Consider the following 23,407-nt stretch of genomic DNA (forward strand, 5'->3'; position numbering starts at 1 on the left):
ATAGATATAGAGCATCACTGAACTAGAGAATTTGTGCTGGTAGGACTTATTACTATTGAAAAGGTTACACTCTGGCTCAACATGTGACTACAGTAGATACAGTATAAGACTTATACTTGCGGTAGTAGTATTCAAAAGAGCTACTTTTGCACTTTTACTCAATTGCAATTAGGGCATGTTAACGGATGCTGAGCGACTTACATTAAGCAAGGTAATCATATACTGGTACATAGAATGAGACATTGTAGTGCCTCAATGAACTTGGATCCCAGGTAAACCAACCAAGAACCTAGATCTGCCTAAACAATATACTATCGAAATGACAATCTGTATGTTGAAACTACTGTATATACGTAGATACCAGGTAAGAAATGAACCTAGTGTCTGTTAAATGTTAAATAATAATAATTAGTTTAATTTACATTAACCCATTTTGGGCGGGAACCCCTTTTGGTGTTAGCATTATGTTATGCTTTAGCTATTGAAAAATAGCAGATCTACAAGCTCATAGCGCGCCACCGAGTGGCACGCTACGAGCTTGTAGGTCTGCTATTTTTGAAAAATCGAAGAACGACTGACATAGAAACATAGCTTTTTCAGAAAACTGTCAGGATGTAGAAGACATTTTTAGAATCTGATCTCAGGTCAAAATGGGTTAAGATTGTGGTCAAGAAAACTAAGTTGAGTAATATTTCACTCAAGTAGTACCTGAGTACGATAGTAGTACTCTTTCCGCTCAAGCTGCTTTGCATAATGTTAAGCACCACCAGTGCAACACAGGCCTATGTACTGTACAGTGAAATACTGTACCTCAGCTGCAACATCCCAGGAAATGATTCTTACCATGTATTTTCTCTGGTCCAAAGGAGAAGACAAACTCCACTTTTCCGTACTCTGGAAATCGGTCGTCTGTAGGCGAGAAGCAAAACAAAGAGAGTGTGTGAGAGTAATTGAGGTTAACCGAGGTTGATTCAGATTAGAGAACGCGTGAACCTTGAACCCCTGCCTTACCCTTGAACGTTTCATCCAGCTCGTCCTTCCCAAAGATGATGCCTAGGTCGTGAACGGCGCAGGTATGGAACTGGACGCGGAAGATCACGTCCCTGGAGGGCCCGCGGTAGCGTTTGTGGTAACACTTGAGCTAAAGGGAGGAAGGAATCAGAATCAGTATCAAAGTCAAGTGTCATAGCACACAGAAGTTTGCAGGTGTAAAGACGTGGGTGCAAGCTTGTTTTTGTGCAAGCTCCATTGTTTTTGTTGTTTTCAGAAAGAAGAAAAGAGGACGGGGGCTGGGGAAAAATTCAAACAGCCAAAAAATACAAAGATATCTACATACTGTACACATAGCATTGGTTCCCAAACGTTTTATCCCGTGACTCAAATACGTTTTTTTTGTGCCAGGGACCCAAACTAGTGAAAATAGCAGATCTACAAGCTCTGCGGCACGAAGTGACACATTGTGAGCTTGTAGATCGTGTTTTGTTTTAGATTTTGTTTTCTAATTTATAGCATGTATATATATTTTTTGGGAATCTTTTTTGAAAATGTTTTGAAATAATAATAATTAAAAACAAGTAAGAAAACAAAAATAAATAAAGTGACCCATACAAATGTGTCCGCGACCCACAAATGGATCCTGACCCACTGTTAGGGAACCAGTTGGCATAGACTGTCAGCAGGTACAGTATACAGTATAGACATAACAAGGTGCACACGTCTTCTGTTCTTAGCAGGAGGGCGTGGACAAGAAAGTGTGTCCAGAGAACGTGGCGAATGTTCAAACGTTATCACACACAGCATCCGCCGCCGTCACTCGCAAAGGCTTACGATGGTTCGTGAGACTGGATTGGATGGAACATTGTGATTAGAAGCTTTTAGTGAGCCGCACAGATTGTCCTCAAGAGGAATGCAGTGGTTTGTGGCACCCCAGGCCAAGAATTATAATAGCCAGATCCTATAATAATAATAATAATAATAATAATAATAATAATAATAATAATAATAATAATAATAATAATAATAATAATAATAATAATAATAATAGCGAGATCCTCTTCGGAACGAGGGACACAAATGAATAAAATGGTCATCAAAGGAAAATGATACAGTCAAATTGCATTGCTACAGATTGACTCAATACCTCCTCTGTTCCAGATCGAGCCTATGTCCAGGCTCCACAGTGAGCACAACATGCATTGTTCTTTGAGACGCCTGGCCAAAAGCATGTCACCTCTGATTCATGGTCGAGGCTCGTTTCACTGCACTGGCACTGCGCTAGAGAAAGCATTTAAGACTTCTTTATATATAGCCCCGTAAATGTATGGCCCTACGCTCTCCACATGGCATTATTATACAGGCCATTGCTGTCCACACCAGAGCCTCATAAAGCACCACTAACAACCACACAGAGGACAATCTTCATTCTCTACCCCAGTGATTCTCCACGTGTGGGTCAGGACCCAGGGGGCGTCCCCAAATGATTTCCGGGGGGGAAGGGGGTCTCCAGATGATTTGCTTAATGTGCGACATGTTGTTTTTTGTTTTTGTTTTTACACACACACACACACACACACACACACACACACACACACACACACACACACACACACACACACACACACACACACACACACACACACACACACACACACACACACACACACACACACACACACACACACACACACACACACAGCTTGTGAGACTGTACATCTGCAATTTTCGCTATTTAGTAGTAGGTATATGTATAGTTAGGAAAATGTCCCCCACTCTTTCTTTCCTTCTTTTTTATTTTACACCATGTGAGTTGTCGATGCACCTACACCTAATATTACCTATACACTGCACAAACGTAAGAAATAATTTCCTACAGTACTGTATGTGACCCATCATGGCTGATTGGCCTTCCATGAAGGCAGTGGTGTAAAGTAACTTTTGTACAGTACTTGAGTATTTCCAATTTCCAGTAGGCCTACTTAGTACTCCACTACATCTCAGATCCAAATATTGTACTTTTACTCCAATGCAATTATTTGAAAACTTTAGTTACTGGTTACTTTGTAGATTGTGATTATTATTACAAGACAAACAATAACCACTTCCGTCCTATATACATTTTGGCCATTTGAAAATAGTCGATCTTGTAGATCTACTATTTTCAAAAGATTTGTTTATACACTTGAAAACTTGTGAAATGATTCAATCTTCACACCGAGTACTTTGTAATTTTCATACTTTAAGTACATTTTCATACAAATACTTTTGTTCTTTTACTCAAGTAAATTTTGAATTCCAGACTTTTACTTGTAACAGAGTATGTCTACATTGCAGTATTGATATTTTTACTTAAGTAAAACATTTGAGTACTTTTCCCACCACTGCATGGAGGTACCGTGCCCGCGACGCTGCTCGTGCATGGAGGAACCCCCCGACGGGGGGCTTGCAAGGCTAATCCGAGCAAACAATTCAAGGCTTGAAGACGAGGAAGAGACAGGATCAGTGAAATGTCCTGCAGCTTTACTGCGGCTTTCTGGGATATTTAGATTCTACCTCCCACTGAGTGGGGGAGGGGGGGGGGGGGTGATCCAGGAGGGAAAACAATGCTTGTGGGCCAAGTTTGTAAAAGTAGAAGTGGAAAAAAAAGGCAGAAGAAAACATCGTCTTTGTCGGCTGGAAACCCCATATGTCCACACGTCGTTACTTTTTTATGATCCAAATTTAAGAATTGTAAAAGTAGCAGTGATACAAGCTCAATACTTCTTCGTGGCACATTTTGTATCATTTTGTAGATCTGCACCTTTTTGATGTTTTTGTGTGACGCTGTAGTATGATCAAGTAATTTACGAAAAGAAAAACTCAAAAAGTTCAAATATGGCGATAAGAGGTTTCTGGCCAACAGCAAGTAGTAGGCTACAACACAGTTCCGTTTGGTTTAGTAATAGTTTGGGTACAACCTCCCCTGCCTGTATTACTATTACATACAGCTTCATCAAACCAATTCCTTGCTTGAACCTCATACTTGGCAAGTGGTTTCCGAGCTCAACTTTTCAACTTTATCCACAACTCATCCAGAACATAACATAACATACACCCCTCTCTCCTTTTGTGTATGGATATTCTGAAAATATGCAGTGCCTTTCTTGTCGATCCAGTGGTTCCTTTTTTCCTGCTCTGTGAAATGCGTTTCAACATTCCAGATGCGCTTTAAAATAAACTAGAAACCAAACTTGAAACCAAAATGACAAACACTGGACTATGTCATACGGCACAGCCAAGACTCAGATCTATGCCCTGCAGATACCTAGAAATTGCCCAGAATGATTTCCTTGAAATCATTTTTTTTTCTTCTTTTTTCTTTTTCATTCCTGGAACAGCTAATTATTTTTCACTTCATCCAGAGGTCAGTTTATCAGCCTAATCACTATCCCGGCAAAATAAACAAACACCGGATATCTGAGCTCTAATGAATATGAACACTGTGAAAACATCACAAAATGCTGTCTCCGCGAGGCACGGCTCACAAGGTGTGCACGCTTTCAGAATAACAAGCATGAGCAGGCATCTGCATGGTCAGATGATGCGTTCAGCAGAATCCATTAGCCCCTCCCCCTCCACCCTCCCCCCACCCCCCATACCCTCACGGATTCAGGGGTGGCCAAAAACAGAATGATTGCCGGAGGCGCGGGGTTTAACACGGAGCGCTTGTTAGCACTTCCGCATTTTGCACACCTGGTGGGCAAATCGAAGAAATGTGTAAGCAGAGCGTTCTTCCGGTTCATTCAAACGCCACTGAGCAACTTCCATTGAAAATAATAGTGCAGGAGCAGGGCTGTCCGGTCTCTATAATTATAGATGGTTTCCCCAGACCTGGTTGCTTATTGCAATCACAAAATGTGGCAACACTGATGCCTCTTTGAAACGCTGCATGCTGCAGTGATGAGGCCAGAGGACACCGGTGGTCAGCGCTATGGCCGGCATGACGCAGCATAAGCACAAAAGGTGCTGACGCACGGAGCTCGTTGTCCTGGGTGTGTGAGCCAAGATCAGTGGTGGGAAAAGTGCTGAAATGTTTTCCTGAAGTATATTGTAAGTATCAATACTGCAATGCACTGTAGAAGTACTTATATACTTAATAAATGTCCGGAATTCTAAAATCTACTTGACTAAAAGTACAAAAGTATTGCTCAAATTCAAAATGTACTTAAAGTATGCCAAAAGTAAAAGTACTCATTGGGCAGAATGGCACTCAAATGTATACAAATCATTTGAAAATAGCAGATCTACAAGCTCACAATGCGTTGAGCTTGTAGATCGGCTATTTTCAAATGGCTGTATATAGGGCTGAAGTGGGTAATGTATGTTTTGTAATAATAATCAAAATCTACAAAGTAACTAGTAACTAAAGTTTTCAAATGTAGTGGAGTAAAAGTACAATATTTGGATCCGAGATGTAGTGGAAGTAGAAGTAAAAGTATTGGAAATTGGAAATACTCAAGTAAAGTACAAATACCTCGGAATTGTACTTAAGTACAGTTCTTAAGTAAATGTACTTTGTAACTTTCCACCACTGGCCCAGAGAACAATATATGATGATGTGATGGGGAAAGGAGATGCAAGGCAGTCGGGCCGATGTTTTCACCCATGTAGAAGAAGCATTTTTCCATTTATGAAACACCTCTCTAAACGGTAAAAGAAAAGTGAACTCTTTCAACTGTCACGGTTACTAACTGTTACTTTTTAAACAAAATCAGTATTGCAGCTAAATTGTACCGTGTATATCTCCAGCATGCCTGGAGAGGGAAGTATAATACCTCAGCTGCCATTTTGACATCATATTTTACAGCAAACATATTGTGTGCTAATGAGGGTCTTTAGACCGAAATACAGGACCCAAGCCAACAGTCTTCCCACCGTTTTTATAGCCCAATTTATTCTGTGAATGGAAACTATAAAACGTAACAGCACAAGCTTAAGCATACCATACCTGGACACAAAGTGAGGTAAGTAAATAGGATTCCCTTGTTACAGTACACTAAATAAAACGTCTGGGTTTCCGAGGCTACAAATACACAAATATAGCCTGCCTGCCTGCCTCCCTGCCTCCCTGCCTGCCTCCTTCCTTCCTTCCTTCCTTCCTTCCTTCCTTCCTTCCTGCTACCAAAATGTGGAACGCCCTACCAACAGTCATTAAGACATGCAAATCCCTTGACTTCTTCAAAACCTACGGACGGCTACAATTCGAAACTGACCCCTGTAAAATCTGAATCCCCCACCCACCCCTTTTTCCCCTCACTGTATATGTTTTTTTCCCTTTTTACCTCCTTTATGATGATTTCCTGTTTTTGGCTACATACATGTAGAAGTGTATATTTGTACGTCTCTAAATGTTATGATGAATTGAACATGGTGGACCCTATTGTAAACAAGTGTAATGCTTGTTTATGGTGTCGTCCACTGTTAACAGTTTTGTATCGAGTTGTGCTTGAAATGTACTGTAATTCTCCAATCTGTTAATACATACTTCAATCAATCAATCAATCAATCAATCAATCAATCAATCAATCAATCAATCAATCAATCAATCAATCAATCCTTCCTTCCTTCCTTCCTTCCTTCCTTCCTTCCTTCCTTCCTACACTGTGTGTTTAAAAGACATGTTGGGTGAACCGTTACACCCCAATAGCCAAATGTGTGCCGTGCTTACCAGAATGTCTCCTTTGAGAAGCAGGCCAGGTTCTATGGTGATGCAGATACTTGTCTGGCTGTCGCCCTGGACGTTGCTGCAATACAAAATCAACAGCATTTTAAATAAATGAATAAAGCAACTGTCCCTTTATAAAATGGGCCTGCTACAGTATGTGGCATTTCAATAAGCATATTGCTGAACAGGCCTCCCAAAGGAATGAAGACAAATCACTGTAGAAGTGTGCAAGGTGGAGCTGGACAATTTAGCATACAGTAGGTACTATAAACAAACAGATAGTTTGTAGATATGAAAAATCTTCATCTTCCAATAAACAACTGAATGTAATAGACTGTATGACTGTAAAGTGCTGCGACTCATATGACCGGTCAAACATCATGCCCGGGATGAGCGGTCATTAGCCACCCTTCAGTGGGGGTATTAGTGTCTACACGATTGTCTTGCTTGGAGAGTGGGATCAAAGGCTTGCGAGTGCTAATAGAGGGCATGTGAGTGTGTGACTGTGTGTGTGACTGTGTGTGTGTGTGTGAGAGAGAGAGAGAGAGAGAGAGAGAGAGAGAGAGAGAGAGAGAGAGAGAGAGAGAGAGAGAGAGAGAGAGCGGGGGGGGGGGGGGGTGATGAGAAGGAGCGTGATTTGGCGCCTGAAGGGGTCGGAAGTCTGCAAACCTCACAGTAGGTATGTACTACTGGTGGTTTCACGTGGTGGTGGATTCTATACTGTGCTGCTAAGCTACCGTACATATACAGTACCTGTATCAACAACACACAGCATGGGAGGATTAAAGGGGGTTCAGGCAGCCTTAATCCTTTGTTTAACATGCATGTCTAACATAATGAGGCTATAACAGAATGGCCCCGTGGGTGCAAATAGAGAGGGTAAAGATGGATAAAGTATAGGGAGCGAGAAGTATAGGGAGCGAGAACAGAAACAGGAAATGAAGCAGTGCACTGCCCTATGCGCCCGCTGTACCAACCTGAGGGCACATGCCAGCCCTGCAACTCAAGCTCTCCTCTCTCTCTGTCCTTCTCTAGTCTCCTCTCCTCATGTCCTCCCCTCCCTTTCCCCCTCTCTCTCTCTCTGTCCTTCTCTAGTCTCCTCTCCTCATGTCCTCCCCTCCCTTTCCCCCTCTCTCTCTCTCTGTCCTTCTCTAGTTTCCTCTCCTCTGACCCCCAGTGGTGTAAAAAGTACTCACATGTTTTACTTGAGTAAAAGTATCAATAACTGCAATATAGAAAAATCTTTTGAAAATGTGTCACGATGTGATGTGATCGGCTATTTTCAAATGGTCGAAATGTATATAGAGCTGAAGTGAAGTATGTTTCAAAATCTACAAAGTAACTATAGTAACTAAAGTTTTGAAACATTTTAGTGGAGTAAAAGTACAATGTTTGGGGGAGGCGTCTGCCACAGATGCCTATCTGCCCGTTCCACTGGCTCACCGAGAATGACACCAGTACATTACTGCTGTGCGTGCGTGCGTGCGTGCGTGCGTGCGTGCGTGCGTGCGTGCGTGCGTACATGCGTGCGAGCGAGTGTGTGAGGAGGGGGTCATAAAGGAAAATAAGGGAGCCATTATGGGCACGTGCGTGCGTGCGTGCGTGCGTGCGTGCGTGCGTGCGTGCGTGCGTGCGTGCGTGCTTGCATGTGTTGGTTATAGAACTTACTAGATCCCAGACGTGTACACTGGTTGCATCGCCTGGTAGATTTTGAGAAATGGTCGACAACCTGGGGAAACCAGAACAGATGCCTGATTAAAAAATAGGGGGAAAAAAGCATGGAGCAAGGTGGTAGACAGTTCGGGTGATCCTAACGGTTCAATCTGTTCAATCTTTGATGATGGAGAGAGGGCCACTATTATGTCCACACTCACTCCAGAGGGCCATATTGCATACTGTCTGACAGACCCCTCTTATCTCCGTATTTTAACGTTTTTCATAAATGAATGCCCTACTACTGTGTCATTCAATGTCACACAAAAGTAGCCACAATAGTCGATCTACAAGCTCAAAATGTGTCGCAGTGCGACAGGTTTTGAGCTTGTAGAACTGCTATTTATATTTAAAATATAATTTCGTTTTGGTCATATTTTATTAATCTGAAATGTTTTAGTTTTAGTCAGTCAAGTAAATATCATACGATTTTAGTCCACTAAATCTGCAGTTGACTTTGACAAAAAATATATTTTGGCAGGCCTTGATGGGGTTGTAATGCCTGATTTGTCCTGACTTGTCTTGTGACTTGACTTGTTCTATTGGATCTCTTCTCCACTATAGTCCCTCTCTAAAATGTAGTAGTCAAAATTTCCAATCTTAGTTTTAGTCATCATAGCTTAGCTTTTATTTAGTTTTCTTCGGTGAAGAAAAGGTAGTGGACGCCGGCCATTTTCCGCCATAGTTCGAGTCGACGGAATTGGTATAGCGTACCTCCTTTGGACTCAAAGTTGGGGATGCCGTGCATGATGACGTGGTGAAGGAACAGGGGCTTGTTGTTGATCTTGATGTGTCCGGAGAGCAGACCACTGAAGTACTGCACATACCTGTGACAAGACGGGGGGATAACAGATCAGATTGTTGCAGGATCCTTCATGTTTTAGCAACAAAGGAGAATGAGGGTGTTTGCCATGTGTACTGTAACCAAAGATACCTAATCTCTCCTTGGTAAGGACAGCGGTGGATAGCACGCCGTTAGCATGGCCCAGCCTTGCTAACGTATGTGTGCTTTCTGGTCTAGAGGGGCGGGTACCGGCCAAAAACAGGCGGTGGATCCTATTGGTTCAACGATCTGAGCACCCGTCCCGCCCTCCTCCTTCCCTCCCCTTGTAGAAAATAGCGGTGAACACTGACGTCACCAAATTTGGAGCGACGCCTCTCTGCCCTGTTATTGGTTAGCGAAATACAAGGAAGTGGTCTTCCTATGACAGATCTTCAATGGGTTTCCCCAGGCTTTTTTTTAGAGCGAATGCAAACGAAAATAAAAGCCTGCAGGTACCGAGGCTAGCGACACGCAAACAGCACAAGACTCATGGGACTGCTTGGCTGAGGTCGACACAGGGATATGTTTACATATCCTGGATATCAATCCTTTTCGCAATCATTATCATTTTTTTAATATATACTGAATTATTTTCTAGCAAACGTCAACTCTGGACTCGCTGCCCGCCACACTCCCACAGTGTCAGTTTGCTTGCCACCAGTTTCGATTGCCTGACGCAGTGTCCAGCCAGCCTCATCCTTCCCTCTCTGATTAGCAAATCACCTCTCCTAAATTTTTATCCCACGATTTTGCAACCCATTTTTTCACCCAGTGTCAATTATCTAATGTAATCCTGGGCGCTACACTTCCTCTGCCAACCTGGGGGGCAGCGGACTGCCTCTAGGCTGCCTAGGCTAGACTGACCTAGACTTACCCATAAAACCCATAGTCTGAACGGCAAAAAAAAAAACACTCTGAACGCCGAAACACAGAGCGAGTGGCAACAGAATCTAATGTTATGATCTAACTGGAGCTAGAGGAAAGCCATAGCAAAACACAGTGAGTGAACCAACAAAAGAACTTAAGAAACAAACGACAACGGGTGCTACAAGAGCTTGTTACACCTGTCAGTTATAACTGAGTTATTCTTGTTTTTGTTACTTTACATCTTAGGGTTCACACCAAGCAACTGCAGTATAACCACAACTATATATATGTTTGTTTGTTTTTTAATGGATGGGACACACCACGACTATAACAACAATGGTGAACGATATAGTGTACACGGCATATTTTGGTCCCCTACCCCTCCTTTATCTGCAAATATACCTTATGATTTTACTGAGCTTTATGCCAAAGTTTTGTATTGAATTGTATTGTTATGCATTCCATTTTAGAATAACTGTTAATAATCATGTATGAATTCAATCAATCAATCAATCAATGCGCTGTAGTTATAGTTATCATTATTATATCATCTCTGTCAAGTGGAAACCTTATGTGCAAAGCTGTTACTTTTCAGGAATCAAATTCAAAAGCTTTGAGCTTGCAGATCTGCTACTTTGGATGCTTTTGTGTGACACTGTAGTACTACAGTACAGTATGTGTAGTATGATCAAGTAGGACGTTAATTTACACAAAAAGAACCCCACTACAGGTAAGAAATGTGGAGAATGGAGATTCCATTCCATTCCATTTCCATTCCATTCCAGGAGATTTCTGCCTGACAGCAACGATGGAACAGTTCACCTTGGGGTCAAACTCCTGACAACACAAACAGGAAGTGAGGGAAGACTGACCTTTTCTGAGACGGCTGACCCACAGGAAGCACTTTGTCTTCATAAAAGCGCTTCATGGCAAACCTGTCCAAGGCCTGGTCGGCGCTGGATGCCAAGAGAAACACATGGTTACACACCACGCTGTTATTGATGGCCCACTTTATGAATATCATGAAGACTTTATTCAAACACGGATAAAGTGTAATCTGTGTTTGAATATAGGATTTTCAAAATATTCAGAAAGAAGGACTGAGGGTCCTTCTTTCAGCTGCTATCCAATACCATTACAAGTGAGCTGGACAATTAATGTTAAAACAAATCTGATCTACATATCTGTCCCACTGCGACACTTTGTGTGCTTGTAGATCGGAAGAAATGGTGTAGAGGAAAAGACAAGTGGTTCGACAACAGTTGCAACTCAGGTTTGTATTACTAAGAATATAGAGGGTAGGATGCCCGGACAACAAAGTTAAAGTTAATTTATTCATTTTTATTTCTCCCAAAAATCTTGATAGTTATTGTCCAATCCAATGTTCAATCCATTGATTGTACTGAATTGTAACACTGTTGGAAAAAAAGTTTGATGCAGATTGGAATCAAATCACATTATTAATGCTGTTTGCCTGTTCTTTGTCCTTTGCCAAACGGTGTGAGTTGTTGTACTGAATGTAAGTTCCAGTGATTCCCAAACTTTTGAGGCCGTGACCCAAAAGAGAGATTAGACGTTTGCCCGGGACCTGAACTAGTGAAAATAGCAGATCTTCAAGCTCACAACGAGTCGCTTTGCACCACATTGCGAGCTTGTAGATCGGCTATTCTCCACTACTTCTTAAACATTTGTTTTTCCAATTCATGGAATTTCTTTGATTTTTCTTTTGACTTTCGTCATGAGACTACTGAAAAATAATCATTGAATTATGTTTTTAAACCATGAAAATGTTTGCTATTCGGGGAATGTTTGTTGAAAAATAGTTGCACCCAGTGTTTGGGAACCAGCGCTCTATAGAAGCATGTCCTCACACACTGTGGCAGACACTGTCACAGTGCAGGAGAATGACCTGAGTTAACTTCTCCGAGCAAAACAACGTTCTCTCACAAACAACTGGGTGGGGAAAACCCCATGTGCAACAGGCATGTCCGCTTATAAAGATGGAGTGCCGTGATTTCTGTACTTTTCGTTTGTATGTGTCTATGGAGTTAACATTACTCTAATAGACCCCCAGGGGTGTGGTGAGAATATTCAATGTCTTCCCTGTGTAGTTTTGGTTTCTTCCTGAAAGCTGAAAGCCTTTGGGCTCTATTATATAATGCACATCTTACATTCAGGCGTAATTAGGTCATAACGCCACCATCATATGCGTTATCCATATTATGCAAGTCACACTGAGCGTACACCCACAAGGCTTACGACTCGTCAGCATATTGTAAGCATAGGAGGAGTATTCATATGTTAATTAAGGGCGCAGTGCGGTATCTGCTATTATGCTCCTTGACCTAAAAAGTCTCAGACCACGTCGTAAGTACAAAAATAAATGTTTGATTGAAGAGCCGATCGCATGCCTGCTCAGCAGTGTTGCCATGTCTGCTTATTATAAGCGACTTTGGGCTTATTGTTCTGTAAAGTTGCTTGTAAATATTGGTATGGGTTGCACATTTTTGGGCTTGTTTCTAAAATGTAGTTGCTTATTTGGACTTGCTTCCTAATGTTGTTCTCACACAGTGACAAGTCACATGTCAAGGACAAGACACGCATTATAGAGCCCATTATAGAGCCCAATCGAAAATAACCCTAACCCCATTATCATACAAAACACAGCTGTGGGCGAGGCGTAAGTGCAGGTGGGTGGTGCTAAGGTGAAAACCAGGTATACTTAATTAACTGGTGGGTGTGGCCACATAGAAACATAAATTAAACTTTCTGTACACTGTCTTCCTCCTAGTATAATCATAGCACCTGATGATCATGTTTTGGAGGGGGGAAATCATGGCACTCCATCTATAAGCTCGGCATAAAGAACGGATCTACGTTCACACCGTAATGCGTTGTTATAGCTCGCAGATCCGTTATTTTTGGAGAATACGTGAATTAGAGCTTTACGGTGTTCTTGGGACACCCAAACAGGAATGCCGTTGGCGTCGCTAAAAGACAATTTCAGATATAACAAAGTGAAGCGAAAAGCTACAAGTGAGCAAGATCTGTTCGGCCACAGGAACGGAACTGAGGAGGGAGAGTAAGATTTGAGTGTTGTGATCCGCTGTCATTTGATGAAAGTCGTCGCATTCTACTTCTAACTATGATCACATGAAATCCTTTTGATATTCTTATTGCTGTTATTGTTCCCCAGCCGCATGCTATCCAGCCAGCCGTCCCTGTGCAGTACAGTATGACTGCTTTGACTCATCCCCCCACCCCCCGTCTCCAGCACGTCTTCAGATGTGGGTCTTGTGATGAACAATATGGGCTTATTTTGTCTTGCTTCAGCTCATCGCTTCTGCTCACTTGGTTTTACATTGACTATCCCCTATGTTTTTCGGTGTGTGTGCGTGTGCATGTGCACGTGCGTGTGTGCCACTCTGTGTGTGTGTGTGTGTCTCTGTCTCTTGGTCTCTCTCTTTATTTCTCTGTATCTCTGCCTGTGTGTGTGTGTGTGTGTGTGTGTGTGTGTGTGTGTGTGTGTGTGTGTGTGTGTGTGTGTGTGTGTGTGTGTGTGTGTGTGTGTGTGTGTGTGTGTGTGTGTGTGTGTGTCTCTCTCTCTTTCTCTCTGCGAGAATCATGTTGCCTCTCAACATGATTTTCAGCTGACGGTCATCAGTCAAGTTGATTTCTCTAGTTTAATTGCCCTTGTCACCACAGGCCCACGTTTAACAAAGGAAACAAACAGCCCTGTGACCCCCTCAAGCAGGCCAGGCAAAACTCCCAAGAAAAAAAACAGGGTCTAATAGTCATAGATATATGAAAGGCTAGATGATGGCCAATGGAGAGCGACGTCGCCACATGGTGGCCATCTTGCTACAGGTAGAATAATCACAAAAGAGGGGACCCCCTTCCAGGGCGGACAGGTGTGCAATAACTGCTGAGTGTGTAATCTCAGAACAAAACTACTAAATTTCCATACCAGTAAAATGACGGTAGTGTAATAACAAAATGGTAGACTCATTAGACTAGGACCAAAAGTAGAAGGGAAACCACAGGACCGTCATTTTGATGTTGAGCGATCAGCGGCAGCATAAATGAGCCCTTATGGCGCATTACTCACCTGGCTGATATGTTGCTGTAGTGCATGTACGCCGCCACCACCACCCCTGTCCTGCCACGGTTGCCCTGGAAAAGCAAACCATGCTGAAGTTAAAACACCAGGAGGGCACATCTGGTGCAGGTCATGATGATTGTAGTAAAGAACACATTCAAAAGAAACACTACTGGGTTTGGTGATGTTCTATATCGTCTGAATCAACTTTGTTTGTGTTCATGCTACAATGTCAGTCAATGTAAGTCAATGAGGAGCATATTGTCAATTGCTGCAAAACCAAGGAGCATTGTTAAGGTTGAGTTATGTTCCACGTTGTAAGTAAATAGCCCACTAAAAACAGCGCGGAACCCTCTCCTGGAAAGGGTCTGTTGACGCGTGGAAATCCGAAGCCGCCCGCCATATACTTCCTTAGTGACCACCGCACACACACGCTCGTCCTCAAACATTACTCATCTCGGGGTGAGAGAGCGAAAATAGCAGTGGTCTCCATGGCGACACCCTTGTTTGTGGCCTCTCTATGGGGATGTTTGGCTACGGGGTTGGAGAGGTCTAAGCTTCTGTTATTATTACATGATGTGTTGCAATCAGGGGACACCCCGGGGTGAAGTCCCCCGAAAAAAATAACAAAAAAACTCTGCCAAATAATATCGGCCAATATATTCTTGTTTTCCCGGCTTGTTTTTGTCTAGCGTGCTTAGGGTTTCTTTTGGACCGCGTGACGCAACGGGTGTGTTTTGCCACAGGTGTGTTTCGGCAATGGCAGGGGTTTTTTTGGGGGGCGGGGGGGGGGGGGGGGGGGGGGGGGGTGGGGGGTGGGGGAATGTTATTTTTTTCTTTTTACAGTTGAGCATATCAGAGTAAATCACAAACATTGGACTGCCTAAACTGCCTCCCCCTGGCCAGCCGGGGCGCCTGATGGAGGGGAAAGGAACTGGTTGGAATAACGTGTTCCTTCCACGCGCTACGTCCAACCAGGGAAACTCCCCCCTGTCAGGCGTAAAGGAGCAACTTGGACACTCAGGCATGAAGGAAGCATGAGTTCAAGTCCGTTGCTCTCCCCATGTCCCCCATATATGGGGACTAGGTTGGCGGAGGGTGTGTAGAGCCCAGGATCACATTAGATAATTGACACAGAGGTGAAAAATGGGTTACAAAATCGTGGGATAAAAATTATAAAAAAATATTATATATATAATATATTGGACTGAAGAGTGGGGAGACATGCACGCACGTCGCATGACGCACATGCATGCCAGACAGACTCTCTCGCTCTCACCTTGTTGTGTATGACCACCACGTTGTGGCCAGACAGACTCTCTCGCTCTCACCTTGTTGTGTATGACCACTACGTTGTGGCTGTCTGCACTCAGCCAGGTGTCCATGGCCTTGCAGATGCTGCATATCTTGTCCAGGGCAGGGGCATGGTGGTCGGGCCAACCAAAGTCTAACACCTGGATGAGAGGACAGGGAGGGTGGAGATTAGCCTGGTGCAGCCACACTAAACCCGCCCCTATTGCATATGCATATGCCCCGAGGCGGATGTCTCACGCAGCCCAGCGCAGTGGTATATTAGTATCGCAACGTGAGGCTAGGTGGAGATGGTCACATCCTTTCTGAGAGTTCACGGAAGTGCCACACACGCCAGTCCTTTTGTGGTTGTATATTTCTCTGCCTCCTCAGTGTCTACATTACAATTTACAATTTACAATAATTTACAATTTAGGCATTTAGCAGACGCTCTTAATCCAGAGCGACTTACATTAAAGCAATAACAAAAGCATGGCATACATCACATATATAAAAAGTAGTTATCATGAATCATGCATAAACTAAGAACGTAACAGTGGAGTATCTATGTAAACTATACATACTATACTATATTATATATTATACATGTGTACTATAAAGTGCCATGACCACATAAAATGCAATTCCAGTGCTGTCTACGTAACAAGCTATAAGTCTGTTTAAAATACTATCTAAGTCTACATAAAGTGCTATCTAAGGGGCTAGGCTAGGGCAAGTGCTACGGGCCATGGTGGAGTCTGAAGAGGTGGGTGACTACGGCGGAAGATTGGGAGTGAGGCTGCAGTTCTGACTGTGATGGGGAGTGCATTCCATATGCACATATCCATTCCATACATTGACATTTCAGCTACATTTTTGCGGCCACTTTGTTGTTTCTACATGTCTTTAGAGCACGGTTTCTCAAAGTGGGTCTATTATCAAATAATATTTGGAATTCATCAATATCAGTTTATACTTATAGACCCTCTAGAGTCTAGACTTAGTGAAACAGTCCCGAGATGTACTGTAGGCTACTCTGTGTTCTATTTCAATCTACACCAATCTCTTGAATGTTCCTCCCAGAATAGGGATGCCGGGGTCATTCAAGTGGTTACTTCAAGTATGAAGTTAATAGTTCAACTAGCCAATCTACATCAACACGTTTTGAGCTCGATCAAAAGATCGGCTATTTGAACTATTTTAAAAGGTTTTTCAAAATAGTAAAACATGGCAAATAAGTTTAGGGATAAGGGGTAAGGGGTGGCGCATCAACAGAACAGAACCAACAGTGGTTCCCATTACCAAAAGAATACTTTGACGTCTCCCTGGGACGTGAGAATAGCCGATCTGCAAGCTTGCGACACGTTCTGAGCTTGTAGATCGGCTTGTAGATTTTCACTACTTCTTAAACATTCACTTTTTAATTCATGGAATCATTGAATTTTGTTTTTCGTGGGTTTTTTTTCTAATGTTTTTTTTTTTTTTTTTACAGAAAATTGTCATCTGTAATCCACGTAACTCGAGAACTGTTCGCCCCACTGACTTCAAATTTGACACTTTGTCAGTTCCTGATATGGCCCATACTACTGATAACATACTACTGATACATGGACTGACAGATGTAGAGAGCACCATGGACGGACAGATACAAAGATCAACATAAAAGGAACACAGACAGGCTGTTAAACAAGTGCTATGACAACGGATATAACGGGTATTGTATACAAGGGTGGGGTATGCATTCCTAATAATAATAATAATGAAAAACAAAATGAGACCCGAAAACAATGTGTCCGCGACCCCACCCAGTGTTTGGGAAACAGTGTATAGTGAGTCTTACCTTTGGATTGTGCTGGTTGATGTCGTAACGTTGCTCACTGAGGTTGAACAGCTGGGAAGTGAAACATTTCAGATATCGTGAACATGTCTGTCTGCTCATTTGGAGAAGAACAACAACAATAAGCACATTCAGGCAAACCTGAACATCAGAGCATCCATTATTGTCTCTGATAATTGCTGGTGTTCTGAACAAGACGCTACCGCAAGAGTTATTCACAGAACAATGAGTGTCTTCTACTCGGCACTTCACGCTGTAAGGCTTCGGAAGCCGTGCTGTTTCTTATTTTTTATTTTATCATATCTTTGACGTGAATATTCATAGCCACAACAAAACCCTCATGGGGCAAATTAATGCTTTTGCCTCCGGAGTTGAGGTTTTTACAGTCAGCAGTCATGTGAGTCCATACAAATGTTAAAATTGCATATTATACTCCTTTTCGACAAGTTAATATAGGTCTCTGAGGTCTTTGGAGTTGTTTGCTGAGGATACCACCCATGATTATGCATTCTAGCATGTCCCTATACCCCGCTGTTTCAGTCGAAATGTTTGCAAATGTTTGCAATTAAAATAATTCAAAACTTATAGTGAATTTATTGAAGTATTGGAAGTAATACAGTGCTGAACGTGTGTACATCACTTGCATTGAAATGAAGAACAAAGACGACTAAAATGAAAAGCACATTACAGTCCACTCAAAAAATGTTATGCAACTGCAAAATCAAAGTCAATGACAGATGACGTAATTCTCCCTCTTTGACTTTGTGCAGCCAGAGGACTTCATCTGCATCACACCATGCAATATTTGGTCGGGGGTGGAAACCTCAATTACGTCATCATAACTGTTACTTTTCATTTCATACGATTCAAATTCAAAAGGAGCAAAAGGAACAGATCTAAAATGGGTTTTTTTTAACTACATTTTCTAACTTAATCTAACTAAAATCATGGGATTTTAGTTACGGTAGATTAAGTTAGTTTTGTAAAAAACAGTTAAAGCTGCACTACTGTATGTAACTTTCCCGTTCTACCCTGGATTTGAACCCGGGTCTCTTGCTCAAGTGTTGACATGTTTACCACTGAGCTAATAGAGCCCGCCTGCCTGCAAGTGGAGACACTGCATTCTGTCAAACCAGAAACAGCATGAGGTCCAAGGTCATGTCAAAGCAGACAGATCTAAAGGTCTCAATAGGAGTCCAAATACAACCAAATACAACTGTTATTGTATTTACTCTACCTCTCTATACCATACTATACCGTACAGGAAAAAATAAAAAAATAATCATGCTAAATATAATAATGCAGCTTTAACTAAAATGTTTTTTTTGTGGCTTTTGCCTTTATGTTTATATATTTTTTTATGTTGGGACAGTAGGCTGACAGGAAATGGGGAGAGAGATGGGGGGGGGGGGGGGGGGGCTGACATGCAGCAAAGGCAGTCAGGTTCGGGAGCCGAACCTGTGGCACACTGCCAGACTGGATTACGTACCAGCCAAGGTGCCTGGACCGCTGAGCCACGGCCCAGGCCAACTAAAATGTTTTTAATTGATACATGTAGGCCTATTTATTTTTAATTTTAGTTTCCGTTTTTTTAGTTTCCGTTATTTTGTTTTCGTTAATCGTCTTTGTCGGGTGGAAAGCTCATAATTATCTCCAAAACTGTTACTTTTCTGGATTCACGTTTAAAAACATCAAAAGTAGCAGATCGACAAGATTGAAACTTTTGTGTGACGCTGTGGTATGATCAAGTGGGGCGTTAATATAGAAGAAAAAAAACAAACAAGAATGATGAGTCATAACTGCCAGGTGCAGAAAGCTCTCTTTTATGAACATCTACAATCTACATTATAATCCACAGCCTCTGCCTCAGCTCACTGCTTCACGTTGCAGCGTTCAGAGTATGGCTTTTATGCCATTCAGAGAGACTATGGGCTTTATGGCTAAGTCTCCCATTGGCTTAGAGGCAGCCTAGAGACGAGGCAGCCAATCATGAAAAAGTGTCTAGTACTACGGTCGCTACTAGAGGAAATAGTGGACGTAGGCCAGGATGCTTTTCAAGCACCTGGCAAAAAAAACACAAAAAGTTAAAATGTGGAGATACAACGTTCCTGCCCTGACAGCAACGATATAAATATAATATTGCAGGGCGTTGCTGAAAATGAGCACCTGTGCTCAGCTACTTCCCTGGGTAAATAAAGAATAATAAATAAATATAACCCTGCCTGCAACCCACCAGGTAATTGTGTCCATGTTTGGAGCGCAGCATGGAGGCCACCTCGCGCACGTTGCTGGAGTAGCTCTGCTCCTCCACGCAGCTGGGGAAGGACACGGAGATGATCCTCTCTGTGATGTAGACCAGGTCCACCTCATAGCTCTCCTCCAGAGCCTGCAGCAGACTCATGCTCCTGCACGCACACCCACACCCACACCCACACCCACCCACCCACCCACACACACACACACACACACACACACACACACACACACACACACACACACACACACACACACACACACACACACACACACACACACACACACACACACACACAATACAATTACATGCATATTTTGGACATTGGAAAACACAGGGCCTATTACTTGCTGGAGCTAAAACATGTGTTTTAGGGCGGGGCGACACTCTATAAGCTCAACACAAACAAACAAACAAATCGTCCATTAATCATAATCAGTCATATTGCCCAGCCCTGCAGTGTTTTACTATAGTGGCCCAGTTAAAGCCTTCTTTTCAATGAGTGTATTATTAAATAATATAGCACAGAGTGAGCAACGGGGAGTAGAATGAGGAGCAGGATAAAGAGGTTTGCGTGACCACAAAGCTAATGGAGGTCCAATTAAAGAATAATGGGAGCTAGAACCATCGCATTACAACTGGTATTACATTATTGTCATTCACTCCAACAAGAACTACAGCCTCCTTTCACTTTTGGTTCCCGTTCCAAGTGTCAAACTGTGAGTCATGTTTCCCAGCATGATTGAGGCCATGTGGCCGCTGGGCTTTTCTTTTATTATTATTATTTTTTTTTAAATTGTTAATAAAGGGAACACCATGATTTTGGAAATCGCGTTGCGATGGGCCTTTTATAGCGCTTTGCGTGTGAATGCGAGGCACTTTTCCCTGCCTACCTAAAGCCAGGGCTGGACCGGGCCAAAATTTCACCCTGACATTTGGCTCAGAGCGGGCCACCACAGTCCACAACCAGCACACAGAGAGCAGATACTTTACCTCCCCGCTGCATCCAGGCACATGCAAACAAACAAGTGCTAATACTGTACCACTACTTTCCTTGAAAAACACCCCTCCATGTTCTGATAATTACCATAATGATCCTAAGACGGGGCAAATACAAATGCTCAGTGTATCAAGTGTCAGTCCAGGCCTGCCGAATGCTAAAACATTTTCAACTCGGGCGCCTGGAAGCCAGGCGAGCAACCACTGATATGTTGATCCTACCCCATCCATCCTTCCTCTTCGATGTCTCCCTTTTGACTGATACCTGTCCGCAATAACTAGAGTTCTCAACAGGCCCGAAAATTAAGCCCTCATCAAACCCTGTACACTCAAGACACTGCCACCGCTGCCACCCTTAGATCTCCATATATGGAGCTGAGCTGCTCTGACATTCCATATGTTGATCTGACATCATCACACCCTGTACACTCAAGACACGCTCCATATATGGCCAGTCACGAAAGGGCGAGGTCGCGTCTCGCCCACAGGCGTCTACGCGTCTTACTGGTATTACTGATTATTACAGTGCAAAAGCCGGTATACCAGACATGCAATGGCTAGAAGTCACTACTAGTACTGTTTGAACATTACCACTATGGAACTCTTTGACTGCCATTTTGATTCAGTCTGTATGTCACTAACTGCCTCCGGATGCAGTGGGACTTTTATTTTGAAGACCCCAAAATGAACCGGAAGCACAATGGCCTAAAGCTAATGGGGCTACCGTCTTTTTATAAGTCATCAGAAGCGTTAATATTGTAACCGCGAGGTAGTGACGATTTAATAATGAGCCACTAACATCGACTGTTCTGTCTCAATCTGAGCCTCAATTATGAGAATGTTCTCGGGGTAAAGATAGTCTTTGCACGGACCACATGCTCCTTGTGAGTCACAAGGACTTGAGTTTGAATCCGACTCCCATTGTGTCTCGCATGTCTCCCTTCTCTCTGACCTCAGTTTCCTGTCTAAAAATTGCCAAAATAATCTTTATGTATTTCCGACTACTTTCAAAACGCTGAAGTGGGGCAACTCAAACAGAAAGGGTTTTAGTTCTTTATATGTCTCATACAGCTGAAAATAAACTCAAATTACAGCCTCAAACCCTTGGCCATTGTGCCATCCAGCATAAAAGCATGCAGCCAAAACATCAAACAAAATGCTGCCCAAACACTGCAGAAGGAACTCACTTTGTTTGCCGCTCTGATAAATATCCTCAAAACGCAAAGTCTCAGTTATGCTATCCGATAAATACAAGTCCTTCTCTTTCGAGCCATCGTGGAATAAATATCCTAATATGGAGAAGCCAGGGCACCGTATCACTATGGTCTTCACGTCGCGTCTCACGCAGGGCGCGACAAACATTAAACCCTGGAGCGGCTCGAGTTTGCCTCTGAAATGTCAGCTCCTGTCTGTTGCTCTAAACACGAGTCACGTTGTTTCGCTTGGGCCGGCTGCGAGGGAAAACAGAGTGAAGAGGGATTGATTTGGTAGATAAACAAACCAGATTATGAAAATATCCCAGCATTCCAGAGGAGTGTGGTGTGCGCTCTTCGCAGACCAAATCAAATATTTTGGTCACTGGTGGGGAATGAAGTGAGGTATAGGCACGTCAAGCGCCTTGAGGTGAGCCGCTGACCACATTGCTTTACCCAATCTAGCTTCAGCTTGTCTGTGTTCACACGTGCACCAGGTGCCAAGAGGAAACCGTATGGATTAAAGAAAGCAATGGGAAAAGAGAGCGATGGGAGGGAGGAGGGTTCGGGGTGGTTGACGCATCATTATGTGCATCATTTACTAACAGAGATTTTTCACAGAAACATGTCTCCCTCGTTAAGTATTTAGCACTGTGAGGAAAAATTAAGAAGAAGAAGAAGAAGAAGAAGAAGAAGTCTAAACAGCAAAAAAAAACAGAACAATGGAAACATGGAAACATCAGATTTGAACTACAAATAAAGGTGTTTTGAAATTAGATTAAAATTTGATTTCTAAATATGTCTCAGTCTGCTCCACGTCACATTGGGATGACTTGTAAGCTTGTAGATTGAATGGCAGAGTATGTACACAGTTACTGTGAATAAGAGCATAATAGGATACTTCTGAATTTGTGACTGATCGCGTGTCGTGGGTATGGCTTCTTACGCGCTCTGAGTCAGCGACCGTTACAAAAGGCAGCTGAAGGTCTAATAAAGTTAAGTGTGGGTGTGTTTCATTTCGTTAAACCGTGTGTGCCAGCATGGACAGCTGGAAACTCCGGCTAACTCAGAGTTGGCACACAGAGACGCCTAAACGGAACACGCTCGCAATTAACATTATTACCTTCAGCTGCGTTTAACTGTCTAAATGGACACTGCGAGGAAAAGGATCCATTGAGTCCCGAAACCGAGCATAGTTTCCAGCGCATCGTAGAGAGTGTAGAAGATTACAAGTGGGGGGGGGTCCAAAAGGACGTTTGCAGGTCTGCAACTCTGAGAGTGTACAAATGGGTCCTAGAATGTAAGACAAAAGAAATGAGGAAGAGGAAAGCGAGGGAAGAGGAGTGTGAATGAACAGGGGCGTCTTGACTCTCGACTCAGGCCTACAGCATATTTTCCCACATGTGTCGACTGTGAGTAGCCCATGAGAAGATTGCTCATGTCTGGGACTGGGAATCACCCCAGCTTTACTGTACAAATAACCTGCGCCGTACTGTACATCTGGGCCCACTCAAAACACGCTTACTGGAACTTATTCATCACTGACAATATAGGGAGAAATTGATATCTCACACATGCTCTCTCTATTCTAACCCACAGTAAACATATTCAGTTTTTATTTTTTTTGCCTGG

The 23,407-nt window shown here is 42.9% G+C and overlaps 1 protein-coding gene across 1 annotated transcript in view; it reads right to left on the bottom strand.

Annotated features, from left to right (window-relative positions):
* Positions 1-19,730, bottom strand: part of tns1b (tensin 1b) — a gene marked incomplete at both ends in the record, with an annotated part of 98,784 nt that extends 79,054 nt beyond the window's left edge. The window contains 10 exons of the mRNA XM_079517948.1: positions 844-909; positions 1,012-1,141; positions 6,704-6,779; positions 8,369-8,429; positions 9,128-9,240; positions 10,976-11,059; positions 14,212-14,276; positions 15,534-15,656; positions 17,333-17,383; positions 19,563-19,730. Of these exons, the coding sequence (XP_079374074.1) occupies positions 844-909; positions 1,012-1,141; positions 6,704-6,779; positions 8,369-8,429; positions 9,128-9,240; positions 10,976-11,059; positions 14,212-14,276; positions 15,534-15,656; positions 17,333-17,383; positions 19,563-19,730 (937 nt within the window). The remainder of the gene's footprint in view (positions 1-843; positions 910-1,011; positions 1,142-6,703; positions 6,780-8,368; positions 8,430-9,127; positions 9,241-10,975; positions 11,060-14,211; positions 14,277-15,533; positions 15,657-17,332; positions 17,384-19,562) is intronic.
* Between the last annotated feature and the right edge of the window lie 3,677 nt (positions 19,731-23,407).

Source organism: Electrona antarctica, assembly GCF_951216825.1.
Source record: "Electrona antarctica genome assembly, chromosome: 13".
NCBI lineage: Eukaryota > Metazoa > Chordata > Actinopteri > Myctophiformes > Myctophidae > Electrona > Electrona antarctica.